The 15,224-nt window shown below is 48.5% G+C and overlaps 1 protein-coding gene across 2 annotated transcripts in view; it reads right to left on the minus strand.

The window, feature by feature from the left end:
- Nucleotides 1-15,224, minus strand: part of LOC147649026 (uncharacterized) — a 519,865-nt gene that overhangs the window by 498,860 nt on the left and 5,781 nt on the right. The window contains exons 5-8 of one of the 2 annotated variants that reach the window (XM_086865023.1): nt 14,290-14,410; nt 12,991-13,649; nt 12,582-12,695; nt 11,805-12,234 (exon numbers count right to left, since the gene is read on the minus strand). In XM_086865023.1, the coding sequence (XP_086721149.1) occupies nt 13,579-13,649; nt 14,290-14,410 (192 nt within the window). In that variant the 3' untranslated portion in view covers nt 11,805-12,234; nt 12,582-12,695; nt 12,991-13,578. Of the gene's footprint in view, nt 1-11,657; nt 12,235-12,581; nt 12,696-12,990; nt 13,650-14,289; nt 14,411-15,224 lie in introns of both variants that reach the window. The other variant, XM_086865022.1, reaches the window with a different exon arrangement.

Below are 15,224 nucleotides of genomic sequence, written 5' to 3' on the forward strand. Positions count from 1 at the left end.
ACAGCTCTGTGATGTCACAATTTACGCCATGATGTCACAGCAGATTCTGTGATGTCACAGCCAGGTGTGTGATGTCATAGCCTGCTATGTGACGTCACAGCCTGCTCTGTGATGTCATAGCCTGTTCTGTGATGTCACAGTCTGCTCTTTGACGTCACACAACTGGTCTCTGACATCACAAACCACACTGTGATGTCACACAGGCACATTGTAATGTCACAGCGCATTCTTTGATGTCACAAAGAGACCTGTGACATAACAGCCTTCTCTGTGATGTCAGACCTCCACGCTGTGATGTCACAGCCAGATCTCTGATATCACAAAGACAGCCTATGATGTCATAGCTGCTCAGTGACCTCACATACCCCACTCTGTGATGTCACAGCCCACTCTGTCACCTCATGTCACCAGATGATCAATTGTCTACCCCGGGTGAGCACACACTGCTCCTTCTCCAAACCCACTGGCCCATGGACACCACACAGTGCCCATGGTGGAAGGAGGGGAACTGGAAGTTCTCCAGCCTCAGTGTCCTGCCAGCTCAGCCAGGCCCACTGGAACATTGGGCTCCAGCACCAGCAGGGACCAGCAGAGAGACCCCAGCACAGAAGAATGCATGTGGGAAGGGGAGGGGAAATATGTTCATCATTTTGGGCTCATGATTACCATATGTCTGTTTAGTCTGGGACAATCAATGAATGGGGGTGTGCAAAATACAGAACAGAAACAGAAACTTCTCTGTGCTCAGCATGCCCGGCTTTGGGAGGAGCTGTCCCCCCGAGCATCTGGCCACATCAAGAATGCTGCTTCTCAATGCTGCATTGGTGCTGAGCAGTTTTGATTTTAGGGAATTTTGGGCACACTCCCAGTGCCAAGGAAAGCTGTGTCTCCTGCTGTTCACAGACAGAGAAGGGCTGCTGGGAGATGTGGTGGTCAGAGGCTGCCTGGGGCACAGTGACCATGGAATAATGGAGTTTTCAATATTCTGGGACAGAAGGAGGGGCAGCAACAAAATTTCTACACTGGAATTATGGAGGGCAGACTTTGGCCAATTCAGGATGCAGATTTGGGGAGAACTGAATCAGGCACTGATTTTTGTAAGGGAAACAGCCCTTAAAAACAAAGGGGTCCAGGAAGGATGGACACACCTCAAGAAAGTAAACTTAAGGGGGAAGGAGCAGCCTGTCCCTGTGTGCCAAAAGATGAATGAGTGAGGAAAATGCCTGGCCTGGCTGGGCATGGAGCTTTTTCCAGGAACTCAGGGAAAAGATGAGGGTCCATCACCTTTGGACAGAAGGGCAGGAAACTCACGAAGTATTCAGGGATGTCTTTAGGTAAGCAGAAATGAAAAGGAGAGAGGTGAAAGCTCAATTAGGACTTAACCTGGCTGCTTCTGTGAAGGATAATAAAAACAATGTTATCAATACATTAATGGCAAAGGAGGTTAGGTAATGACAACATCCATTCCTTATTAAGGGGGATAAGGTTCCTAAAGATGAGGAAAGGGACTATTGGGATCAGAGCACACAAGGCCAACTGAGTGATGTTAGAAAAGGTATTTTATTGCATGGCCCATCAGTCTCAGGCAAGGGTGAGACACTTAAGGTGTTACATTCAATGCATCACCTCAGAAACCACCAAAATTCTAGTTACAATGTCTTTTATACACTTTTTAACCAATCAAGAGGTCACACAAAAGCTCAGCAGCATCTTCATAAACCAATCATCAATTGCTTCATCTCACACGATGCTGCTGCAATGTGTCTTTTCTTATCCAGACATAGAACACTACAGAAACTTACATTGCTGTATCTGTAATTCCTTACTGACTTTAGAACAGGTTATATGTGAAACTTCAAAATCTCTATTATCTTACTTAACATATTTATTCACTTCTAGAAAGCATATTTCTACTTGCTGAAAGCATGTGTCAAACATATTTTGGCTTGAATTACAAGCTCTTATTCTTACTTTATGTTTGTACAGCTTCATTGTTGTAAAGCCCCAAGCCTTCCCCGTGGTCTCAGGTCAAACTCTGTGTCCATCTCTGTCTCTGGGCCTGTATGCTCAAGGCCCTGAGAGCTCTCTGTGCCTGCATTTCCCACACAGCCCAGCTTGGGCTCCCCTGGCAGCTGCCTGAGGGGGCCCTGGGTGCCCTGGGCCAGAGCAGCAATAAAGAGATTGAACTGAGCTGGCCCCAGCCCTGAGCCCTGGGGACACCCCTGGATGTGGCTCCATTCCCCAGCACTCCTCGGGCCTGCCCATCCAGACAGATTTTGAGCTGGGGAACAGATGCTGCAGAGGCTGTTGGATCAAGTTGCTGGGAGCAATCCCAGCAGTTTGGGATTAGTGCAGCTGTGGCTCTGCACAAGAGAGCTCTTCAGCCACTTTCTCTCTTTTCCTCCCTCTGGCCATGGAGGCAGCTCGTGACTTCAGCGTGTGCCTCGTGTGTGCAAAGAGCAAATCTGGGCAGAATCGGGGCACGGAGGCTTTGGGGCATCTTGGCACCTGTGCTGGGCACAGAAGGTGTTTTCCATTGCACTGAGACTGTCTGCTGTGCAAAGTGGATTGAATATCCAGCACAGGAATGACTTTTGTTTGGATGGAGCTGTGCCTTCCCTTGCTTTGTTTGCTGACAAGGAATGAACATCCCTCTGTGTCTGGGGCAGCTCCTTCTGCAAGGAAAGCAGGTGGGAGTTGGAGCCAAGGAGCTGAAAGCTGCAGGCAAAGCCTGGAGGGGAGGGAGCTCAGATTTGCACAAGGCTGCTCTGAGTGCCAGGGCTTGGATGAGGGAATTGGTGGCGTGGGGGTAGGGACAAAGTCTGATGGATTGTCAGCCATGAAGGGTCTTGATTTTCAGATCTATTCAGAGTGCAGGAGGAGGTGCTGGGGATCAATATCAGCTGGGGATTGCTGATATCAGTGCATAAACAGGAAAAGAATACATGGGAAAAAAGATCTTCTCTCTCTGTGTCTTTTTTTAATGAAATATGTTGTTACAAATAGAGTGAACACTTAGCCAAGTTCTGCCTTATGCTCAGGTTTCTGGCAGGAGCTCTGTTTCAGGCCACCTTCACCCCAAATTGCTCTTGCTCCCAAGTTCTTTAGAATGGCCCATTAGGTCTATTAGAAAATGAATTATTTACTGAATGGACTCAAGATGAACAGACAAGAGACTTTAAACAGACTGCTTCCTCCACAGGATAACCCAAAGAAGTGCTAGTGGATACAAACCCAGTGCACAATCAAGTTCCCTATATTACAGCTCGTGAAGAGCTGGCACAGATTAGGAGTCAATGGAACTCAGCACCCAATTGATGGTGGAGCACACCTGGAGCCCTTTCTTTCCCTCAGCTTCCAGAAAGGAAGCACCAAGATGCATCCAGGCTTGGCACAGAAGCCCTGCCCGTTTCCAGGGGCTATGCAGAAGAGTTGTGCTTTGTGCAAGTTTTTTGAAGCTTTTCTAGTTTGTAAAGTGAAGTGTGTGTCAGTCCAGAATCCAAGGCTCATCTCCCTTCAGGCTGCTCTCAAGGCAAGATGTTTGTGGGCAGCTGGGAACTGCAGCTCCCTGGCAGCAGAGAGAAGTCAGGACAGGACAGATGTGCGGCCTGGGTTATCTCCCCAGTTGCTGTGAGGGGGAGATGCCCTGAGTTATGGCCCCAGCTGCTGGACAGAGCAGAGGAGCCCTTCTGTGGCCCAGGGGAAGTCCTGCTCCAGGAACCTGCTGGAACCAAGGGGCCCTTGTGACATTGGGATGCCTGATGGAGCCAAGGGACCATGGTGACACCAATGAACCTCCTGGAACCAAGGGGCCCTTGTGACATTGGGGTGCCTGATGGAGCCAAGGGACCATGGGGACACCAATGAACCTCCTGGAACCAAGGGGCCCTTGTGACATTGGGATGCCTGATGGAGCCAAGGGACCATGGTGACACCAATGAACCTCCTGGAACCAAGGGGCCCTTGTGACACTTTGGAACTACAGAGACCATTGCTGAGGACGGAACCTCATGGAACCAAAAGCCCATTGTGACAGATCAGGGCCTGGGGGAACCAAAAAGAGCATTGTGACACCGTGGGGCTCCATGGAGCCAAATATCCACTGGGACAGTGCAGAACCTCCTGGAACCCAGGGGCCTCTGTGACACTGCAGGGCCTCAGTCAAGGAGTGCAAAGGTCTCAAACATTCCTTGCAGGGTTCTGCCTTGGGGAAGGGGAACCTCCTTGGTGGCACCTTGGGCTGGCACACACTTGAGGAGTGCGTCTGTTTTTAACAATGGAACTTAGGAGTGTCAGATTGCGTAAAAAAAACGGGATAAACCTCTCTTTCCTGAGTGCAGGCAGCTCTCCAAGCAAAGCAGGTCCCAGGTGAAGGAGGACACAGAGGATGGGGTTGGGGAATGTGGAGCAAGGCTGTCCACACTGGCTCACACCTCAAGGCACAGCTTCTCTGAGCAGGCCAGACCTCCTGAGGAGAGACCCTGGCTCAATATCAATCACAGAATGCTGCAATCACCTCTGCTCCAAAGAGAGCAGGAATAAAATACATCCTTTATCACAGGAATGTGCATTTCCTAGAAGCTGTTATAAATACATATTATAATATTGGCTTTTCACAAGGATTCAGATGAATGCTGTATGTATCACGTTCCAATGGCTTTGCTGTTACAGTCGATAGAGGATGTTTGAACTGTCTGCTCAGTTGGGATAACTCCAGTGAACAGATGATGGGGACCCTGCTGCCATCAACACTCAGCGGCTGTGCAAAGAAGGAGCCAAGGCCCAAATTCAAAGGTGAGAAGAAGAGGATTAAAACCACAAGCCAAGACACAGGCATGCTGTAAAAAGGCAGACCCAAGGAGTGGCCATGCTAAACAGTTCCTGGGAAATGTAAAGTAGTTAATGGGAAAGTTTGAATATGCATAAAGTCTATGAATATGCATCAGGTGATGCAATAGAAATGGGATATAAGGGGTGTTTCCAAAACACCAGGGGTGCTCTTGGCAGAGGGCCAAACACCCAGCCCTTTTAACCCTTTGCTTTACTGTCTTTGTCTCCTTCTGACTTTCTTATTATCATTTTAAAATTAACCAGGAAAGTGAATGTTCTTTTTCACAGGAGCCCAGATGGGAAATTGGGACAGAAAAAGTAGAATTTGGCTGGAAAAGGAACAGTTTAGGCCAAAATTGGGGGTCTGAGCAACAAAAGGGGCAGTTTAGATGTAAAATTGAGAGTTTGGATTAAAACAATGGGGGTCTGATGCTAAAAGGTCAACCCAGGCAAGCTAATGGCAGTCAGGGGGGAAATCTGTGGCAAGAAATGGAGATTTGGGATGAAAAAAGGGCATTTGAGCTAAAGAAATGTGGAGATTAGGTCAAAAAGTGAGAAGTCGGGCTCAAAAGTGGGAATTTTGGGGCAAAAAACAACATTGTCGGCACTCAGGTTGGACATTTGCACTCAAAAAGTAATATTTGGGCCTAAAAAGGGGGAAATCGAGCACTCAGGTGGAAGATTTGGATGCCAGAAAGGGAATCTGGGTTTAAAAAATGGAAATTTGGACCAAAAAAAGGTGAATTTGGGAGCCCAGACAGGAAATGTGGACCCAAAAGGGAAAATTTGGCTCCTAAAAGGAACAGTTTAACCAAAAGCTGGGGGTTTGAGCAACAAAAAGTGTTGGAGAGGATGAAAGAGGGAAACTTTATGAATATGATTATTTAGCAAAAGATTCTGAAAATATGAAGCCTAGAATGGAAATAGAAATGAAAGCTCGCTTTGAGTCATAAGATGCCGAGTACGGGTTAGTGTATAACCACAGAACAATAGCTTAGCCAGCTAAAGGAGAATCCCTGTTGATGAAACAATGTCCTTCTGCAGACAGAGAATCCAAAGGTCAAGCAGCAAGAGAGGAATTTGTAAAGCTTTTACAGTTTGAAATGTAACACTGTATGGTAATGTAGTAATTCGTAAAGGCTAAATGTAAATTCTTTAGTGGGTGTATCATGTAGTGGTTGGTTACAGCGAATTAGAACATTCACTATGGAAAAGGATATAATGTCTTCTAACAAGAACTTCACTCTTTTGTTCCCCCCTCTCTCTCTTTAAGCTCTCCTCTCTTGTCCTCCCCACTCTCTTACCCCTGGCTCTTGCTCTCCCCTCTCCAGTCTCTCTCCCTCCCTGACCACGTGTACGCCGAGGCTGGCAGCAGAAACGGGTCTCTTCCTCCCTCTACCCAAATAATAAATTGCTTATACCTGAACAGCTTGACCCTGGAGAAGTCTCTCACCACGAGCATTTTGTACATCTATAGCAGCTCATGCTTTTCCTTAGACACCAGGGGAAGTGGGATGAGCTTTGGGGTTGTGATATGTTTTTCTCCCTCTGGAATAACCCTGAATGGCAGAGGGACTGTGGGATCAAAGCCCCCTCTGATCCTTTGGTGCTGGCCCTTGAGAAAGAAAATGAGGCCAACAAAGGGAAGCTCAAACGGTGCTGTTGGAGCTGCAGCCTCGGCCAGAGGTGCATCAGGCTGAGTAAGGCCTATCCAGCAGCAGCCCAGCAAGAACAGAACTGTACTCATTTAATCAGCCCTCCCTTTAGGAGGCAGCAGGAGGAAGAGGTGCACTTGGAAGCTCCATTTGCCCCTCTGCCTCCTCCACACCTGGAAGCTCCATTTCCCCTCCACCTCCTCCCGACAGCTTTAAGGGGGCATCAGCCCCAACACCCCCAGGTAGCCCGATTGCATCCCGGAGCAGAAAGCAGGGACTACAGGCACCCTTGTGGGAAGCAATAGCACCAGAAGGGACAATGGTAGTTAAGGAACCCTTTTCTCCTCTCGACACAGAGGCCAGAGAAAAGGTCACAAAGAATTATCAAAGTGACCCAGTAAACACTGCCAAATGTTTACGATATATACTCAAACAACATAACCCTGATTGAAGGGACACACAATTGTTATTAGATGCATTAACCAAAACTGAGAAACAATTGGTTCTAAAACCAGCAGGGGACCTGGCAAAGGACCATTATAAAACATGACAAATGGATGGAAAAGAATACTTTCCTCTGCAGGACCCACCATGGGATCCAAATCAGTTGAGTGCAAGGGGAAAGTCAGAAAGCTGCCAGGAGTGGAGAGTGAAGGGAGTGGAGAGGGCTGGACCTAAAACCATGAACTGGGCAGCCTTATATGCAATCAAACAAGGTCCCTGGGAATCTCCCTGGGAATTCCCAGATCCTTGGAAGGACGCGATGCACAGACACACACCACTGGAGCCGGGCTCTGAAGTAGGAATACAGCAGCTAGTTCATCTATTTCTGGAACAATCCATGGGGGAAATGAGGTGGAAACTCCAAAAGCTTTGGGGGGCAGATGGGTGAAACTTAGAAGCCTTATTGGAAGAGGCATGGAGAGTTTTCAGCAATTGAGGAGAGGGATATAAGCAAGAAATGGAGAAGCTAGTAGCAGTGGTACAGGAGGAAGGAAAAGGGAAAGGAAGGGATGGACAAGGACCACCCAAACGAGGCCCGTCTCAACAGGGTAGAGCCCAATGTGTGTACTGTAGAGAATTTGGCCACTGGAAAAATGAGTGTCCAAAGTGGAAGTGAGATGGCCAAAAGAAAGAAGGGAAAGGAGAGGTGGTTGCAGTCACACATCCACAAGATGACTGAAGGGGACCCGGAAGGTCCACCCCAACAGACCCCCTGATTATAAAAATGAAACTGGGCAAAGGTATCCATTGATGAAGCCAAGCAGATGGTGGAGTAGCTGTGATCCCATGAGAGCTTGAACAGAGAGAGAGGGAGATGAGAGCTGATGAAGACCCTTTGCCCCCAGGGAGAGAAGGAAACCTCCGTTCTCAGAGATGAAGAGAACCTTTGCCTTTGGATAACTCATCCTTTAAATATACCCCTTGTGCTCATGGCCCATGAACACACCTCTGAGTGGTGTGAAAATGGGAGGAGAGGGCAGAGTTTTGCCCAGGTGACTGCCATTTGTAGAAATGAAAAGGCACGAGAAAACTGTTTCTTGTGGAGAACTCTCCATGGCATGACAAGAGAAAACTCTTCTCCCTGCACAGACTGATGAAAAGACTATTGTAGAGTTGTCACTGCTTTAACATCCCAGGTTTTGTCTGTGCTGTGTCACTTGGGAAAGGAAAAGTTGGGTGAGGGGGGAGGAAAAGTTTCTGGAGGTTTTTAGCTTGTTTCTTCTTCTTGTAGACCTGACCATAAAGTATTTTTATTCCTTTTAAGTTTTAAGCCTGTTTTGCCCTTCTCCTCATACATATTTCACAGCAAGGAAAAAATAAGTACATACTCTGGTGATTTTAGGTGGAGCTAAACCCACCAAACTCAGCCACTCCTGACAGGACTTGTGCTCCAGACCCCTCAGCAGCCTTGTTGCCCTTCTCTGGACACGCTCCAGCCCCTCCATGGCCTTCCTCAATTGGGGGCCCAGGACTGGACACAGCACTCGAGGTGTGGCCTCAGCAGTGCCCAGCACAGGGGAAGAATCCCTGCCCTGCTCCTGCTGGCCACACCATTCCTGATCCAGGCCAGGGGCCATTGGCCTTCTTGGCCACCTGGGCACACTGCTGCCTCATGTCCAGCCTGCTGTCCATCAGTGCCCCAGCTCCCTTTCTGCCTGGCCGCTGTCCAGCCACTCTGGCCCCAGCCTGGAGCACTGCAGGCCTTGTTGTGGCCAAAGTGCAGGAGCCGGCACTTGATCTTGTTCAACCTCACCTTGTTGGCTTTGGGCCCTGCATCCAGCCTGTCCAGCTCCCTCTGCAGAGCCCTCCTGCCCTCCAGCACATCCACACTCCCAGCCAGCTTGGTGTCAGAATGGTTCCATGAGGCCCTGCAGTGTCACAATGGTCTCCACGGTTCCATGACACTCCGTGGAGTCACAGTGGATCCTTGGTGCTTTGGGCCCTGCAGTGTCACAGTGGATCCTTGGTGCTTTGGGCCCCAATTGGATGATGATTTTGTGAACCCTGCCTTTTACCCTGCCCAGGTTATCTGTGATTAGCTGATGCTTTGGACCCTCCCTTTGAACCACCTCCCTATTTCAGCTGTTGCACGCTGGCATTTTCTGTCTTTTGCCCCCAAGATTCCCCAGAGCAATAAATCCTCTGTTATCCCATGCAAAAGACCTCCCTCTTGTCCTTGCCTCCTCAGAGCAGAGTGACAGCTAAAACCCGTAGAGTACTCTAGTCACAGCTGGGCTCATCCTGCTCCTGGGGTGTGACCCACTCCTGTGCAGGCCCAAGTGACAGAGCCAGATCAGCTCCCGTGAGATGTGTTATATTATCCTTCACAGAAGCGGCAAGGTTAAGCTCTAATTCAGCTTTCACCTCTCTTCTTTTCTTTCTGCAGGACCTAATGACATCCTTAAACTTTTCCTGAGTTGCCTGTCCCTCTGTCCAAAGGTGATGCACCCTCATCTTTTTCCTGAGTTCCTGCAAAAGCTCCCTGCCCAGCCAGGCCAGGCATTTTCCTCACTAGCTCACTCTGGTGTTGGAGTCTGGGATACAGAGTGTGTGCCCTTGTTTCTAATACTTAGTTCTAGGATTCAAAGAAACACTGAATTTCATATGACATGAAATTCATGAGCATGTTTTCATGGTGATACATGAAAACAAATGTTAAAGCTAGATAGAAAAGTATAAGTGTGTAGATTAGAAAGTTTCTTAAATCACTGGGGGGAAAAGTAGTTTAGAGAACAGGAGACAAGATGCAGGATTTAGGGTGTTGTCTCTTGTCCTTCTCCTTTCTTCTTCATATTCTTCTCTTAAGGGTTTTTTGGGTAGTAGTAAGTGATTGGGTAAAAAATGCCACAGTGCAGCGCACAGGTGTTGGGTCTTTGGGTCACTAAGAAAAATAATTTAGTTGGCATCTGTTAATTGGGTAAATGGACATATTAAAGACCTGAAGACGATCTTTGTTAGCCATTTTACCCCTTTTCTATCATAGTGCACATAGCTCCTTGTACCTTGTAATGCTGATAAGAAAAGAATAAACAACTGAGACCGAACAAGAGAAAACTGCCTCTCTCTCCTCAATCTTCAGTTGAAAGGGAAAAAGAACCTAATCCAAAAGTCCCTAACGAGACACCCAACAGCAAGGGTTCTCTCAGCTGCAGATGACGATCGATGAGGACCTGCAGAGGATTGAAAGATCCATCTTTCTTTTAGAGAAGTCACTGTCCTCACTCTCTGAGGTTGTCTTACAAAATAGATGTGGGCTAGATCTTCTGCTAATGCAGCAAGGAGGCCTCTGTGCCGCCCTGAAAGAAGAGTGTTGCTTTTATGCTGATCACACCGGAGCGGTCAGAGATTCTATGGCTGAACTGAGGGAAAGATTAGCCCAGAGAAAGAGAGATAGAGAGGCCCAACAAGGGTGGTTCGAATCGCTGTTTAACCAGTCTCCGTGGCTGACCAGCCTGGTGTCCACTCTGATCGGGCCAATCGAAATGATCTTACTGGTGCTAAACTTTGGACCATGTTTTAAATAAGCTTGTGTCTTTTGTCAAGAGCCAACTAGAGAGGGTCAACATCCTGTTTGTCGAAAGACAGCAGATGCTCCAAGAATGCACTTGGTCACCTCCTGTGCCTTATTGTTTGTTAATGAAATACTGTGGTGTCGATTTAATAAGTATTTAACCTTTTTACTTAAGTATAGTGCACCTTATATTTTTACTCAAGTCTATTATATCTACTTTTAAAACTTTTCATAATAGAGATAAATTAGATAAAATGATTAAAAACAGATATACATAAAATAACATTAGAACTTAGAAGACTAATACAACTCATATTCTAGCAAATTTAGTTAAGCATAAGGAGGGGGGAAATGTGGTCAGCTGGGGCCCGGCGGTCGGAAGATATCGGGATGTAACGGAAAGATGGAGTCACCCCCCTCCTCCATAGTTTATGGTAATGACCCCCGTAATTAGCCAATAGCACCTAGCTGTGATGAAAGCAGATGGGAGTGACACTGTGAACCTAGGTTATAAAGTGTCAAATTCTCCAGCAATAAATGCCATTTTTGCCATCCATCACATTGGTGTTGGGTGCAAATGGACCGAGTGACCTGGGATTGGTCACCGTGCCATTCCTGAACCAAAGATAGAGCAATCTCTCTTTCCTGGACGGTGTTCAGCTTTGAACAAACTAGTTTTGCTGAAGATGAGCCCAGGCAGTGGTGAGTTAGAGCATTTGATCAAACTCCCAGCGTATCCTCACATCTGTTTGGACACAATTTCTCTTTGTATTTTCATTGTGAATGCTTTCTCCTGCCCTGCTGCCTCCTGCTTGGAGTTGTACGCGCAGCAGAGTCCCAGAGTTTTCTCAGCAGGCCTGTGCAGCGAGTTCTGAGCCAACGTGTGGCTCTGCTGCCATCCCAAAGCTGCGCTTTCCTTGCCCAGCCTGAGCGCAAGTGGGGCATGTGCTGGGCGTGGCTGGAGATTTTCATCACCAAAATCCTCCAGCGTCAGGGCATTTCCATCTGCCCATTGCTTTGGAGAGCACAAATCACAAACCACCCATCTCAGCTGATAAATGTCATTGCTTGCAGATTGCTGCAGCCGCACAGCTGAGCTACAAATACACATGAATCCATTTCAGTTGAAAAATGCCATTTATTACAAATTACTACACCTGCGCTGACAATACACAACTATCAAAATCTCAATTAAGTTTAAAAAAAGTCATTTATTATATTAGCACAACAATGCCATGTAAAAATATACAAATACCAATTTCAGTTAGCAAAAGCTAAACTTATTGCTAACCTCAACAAGTCACTATAGACAAAGATTAATGAGGTGTTTAACAACTTAATTTATTACAGATTACAACAAGCTTACAGCCCATCTAGAAATAAAAAATTATCAGTGTCCCCCTCTAAATAACCCTGTACTAAGAATTCGATAGATAGAATTATACAACTATAACTCGTCATACATGTTTAAATAGAACTAAATACCACTAGATATACATATAGAACAATCTACAGATGGAAATACAGATTAAATATTACATATTTCACACAATATATATACATATAGATATATAAAACAAAACTATTTAAAAATATACAAATGTCACTGTCCCACTCTAAATATCCATACAACTGCATAAGAACAAATCAGCCGCCCCATCTTCAAAGCTTCTCCCTCGGTCTTTCCCTCCCATGCAGAGCAGCTCTCCTGGACAGGGACAGCAGATGGGACATCTGGGAGGCAAAGGGAAGAGCGAGTCAGCAGCTGCACTTCCAGCAGGGAAGCGAAAATCTCCGAGCCTCCCCAGGAGGGTTGGCAAGAACAAGCAGGCCGAGCGGGCCAGCGTGTGGCGAGCGCAGGCGCGGCGGGACTGTCCCGCAGCCCCCGGCAGCCCGGCACAGCTCCCGGGCCCTGCCGGCACAGCTGCCTTGCCCAAGGACAGCCCCTGTGCCGGCCGGGGCAGCAGCGCTGAGCAGCCCCAGCACGGGCAGGGGCCGCTCCTGCCCGGCCGGGCAGCGCCCACGGCCAAAGCCCACGCCGCCCTCAGCCCTGCCCCGCCTCACCAGCCCTGGGGCCTCACCCAGGCTCTCGCGTGGCCCCAGCACATCCCTGCTCACTGCTCTTGCTCCAGGCCTTCAGCTTCTCCCTGCTGGCTCCTCTCAGTGTCTGCCTGTCCTCAAGCTCTTCAGGACAGCTGTGGTGGCAAAAGTGGAGGCTCTGCAATTGGTTGCAAGGCCTGGCAGAGCTGCAGTCCCTGAGCTCTGTGTGCTCCCTCCTGGCCCCCTCCATCCCCTCAGCCCCGCCGTCCTCTCGGCAAAGCCCCAGCCCCCTCTTCAGTTTCTTGGGCCTCTCCCAGGCCTCTCCCCCCGCTCAGTCCCTTCTGAGCCGTTGTGTCCCCTCAGAGCCGGCACAGCCCTCAGCCCGTGCCTCTGTCACCTCCGTGCCACCATGGCCCTCTGCTCCCCCACAGCCCTCAGTGCCCCTCACACCTCAAGGTTTGCAAGGTCCCTTCAGCATCAGCGCCTCCTCAGCCCCCTCAGTCTCAGCGTCCTTCAGCAGCTCCTCACAGGACAGTGCCTGGGGCCAGCGGCAGCTCCCACCGCTCCAGGGACAGCCAGGGCTGCAACTGCTGCTCCGCCTGGCCCGGCCCCAGCTCGGACCCAGCACAGGGGGACACAAGGGGCACAGCGGGAAAAACAAGAGGTGAGAAAGGCAGCCAAGGGGGAAAGAGGCAAAAATGCAGCCTAGGCCTACACAGCTCCATCTATGGACCTCTACATCCATATAACTCATAGCTAAATAACTATGCACATTTGGAAATGGAACTGTGTGCGCATCTATATGCTACTCTCTACATCTATCAATGCAAATTTGAAAATCTATAAATGTAACTGTATACATAGAAATAAAATCCTATCACATCCATAACTATACATACAAACTCTACAGATGTATAAATAGAAACACCTATAAATACAACTCTATCAATCTATACTTGTAACTATATCGATAAATAAATAATGACAAAAAAATCTCTAACTACATCTATAAACAGAGGGATGCCACCTGCCCGATGGTCACAGGCTCTCCCTCTGATCCTTCTTCCCACGCAGGGCAGCCCTTCTGGCCAGGTAGATCACATGGATATCTGGCAAGGAAAGGCAACTCTCAGTCAATGCTGGCCTCCGTGTAGCTTTCCCTTTGCAAGTAAACTGTCCTGCTAGCAAAGGCTGTCAAAGATGGCCTGAAAGGCACACTCTCACTTGAGAATTTGAAGCCTGCTCTTTAAAGGGAACAGGGATCCTTCCAAGTTTTCCAGTCTTGTGAAGTTTTGAAGTACGCCAATCAATTCACAACCATCCCAGTGCAAATGGCACCCCCGAGAGCTTGAAACACAGACAGTGCCAGCTGCCACAAAGAAGCCCAGCCTTGTTCTTTCTCTGGGCTGACACAGAGACGTCAGTCCTCACTGCAGTGGCTGAAGCTGAAGGCTGCTGTGAGCTGGGAACCAATTGGGACATGCAGCTTGGTGACACAACTGCCACCAGCTCAGGTTTATTGCTGGCTCTCTTGCCACAGCAGAGGACTTGGTGTCAGAGCCTCTGGAAAAGCATGGAGGGGCAGGGCTCGGGGAGCTTGTGCCAGTGCAGGATTTGAACTAAAGGCACCAGGAAGCACCAACCCTGCTGCAGACAAGAACTGAACTCTTCTGATCTCCCTTCCTGTCAGAGGCAGGCTCAGAGCAGCTGTCTCCCATCTCTCTAAAGCAGGCTGGGCTCACTCCTTACCAAGCTCCTCGGGCTCCTGGCAAACGTTCACACAGCTCCCGCAAGCAGGCAAAGCTCCCTCTGCTGCAGCCTTGTTCACAGCCTCCCCTCCTGAAGAGCCACGGGCAACACTAGCATTGACCTGAAAAGAAAAACAGAAAGAAGGAAACGCAAAGATCAACCAATAGATTCTGCAGGGATACAATCAGAGCCTGCCAGATTTCCTTCTGTGCACCAACAAATTGCTTTTGAAAACTGGTATATACGCGGGAGTTTGCAGAAGACAAAGGCTCATCGCACTTGGGAGGAAGATATGGGCAGTTCCAAAAAATCCCCCTCCCCACCTCCAGTCTGCCCTTCTTCAAGAAGAAATCTACCCATGCAATGGGTCTGCATATTAAATGAAATAAGAGAAATTCTTTGGCAAAGTTGTAGAATAAGATGCAAAAAGGCCTGTGCCAATGCAGAAACTGAACACCCCAGGCCAGTCTGGGAAGAGAGAAGACTAAAGAAAAAAGGGATTCCAAAGTCCAAGAGGGAATCTGTCAAACACAAGGACTAATGGGCCCTGATTGAACTGCTCTTCAACACAGGAGGAGCCCCTGGGCTACAAGGAGTCCTTAACCATTTCATGGCCAGCACCCACCTTGTCCTTCTCACCAATCACTCAAGTCATGGCACCTCAAAACCAAGACATCTGCCCCCTGAAGACTCCACAGCTCACACACTTCATCCCTTCTTCCCAACAAGGAGCTCTGGGCCCCAGAGGCCTTCAACAGTCCAAAACACTGACTTCTCCAACACGCTCCAAGAGCTGTCAAGGCTGTTGAGCGTGGGGATGACACTCAAGCCATGGAGTGGGCGCTAAGGATGGAGTCCTGCTAGCTCCTGGCACAGGGATGTGCTCTTGCCACCACAGCCCTAAGCACAACAGTCTCATGCAGGCTGCAGCTTTG

Source organism: Cyanistes caeruleus, chromosome 28 (genome assembly GCF_971803275.1).
Source record: "Cyanistes caeruleus chromosome 28, bCyaCae1.hap1.1, whole genome shotgun sequence".
Taxonomy (NCBI): Eukaryota; Metazoa; Chordata; class Aves; order Passeriformes; family Paridae; genus Cyanistes; species Cyanistes caeruleus.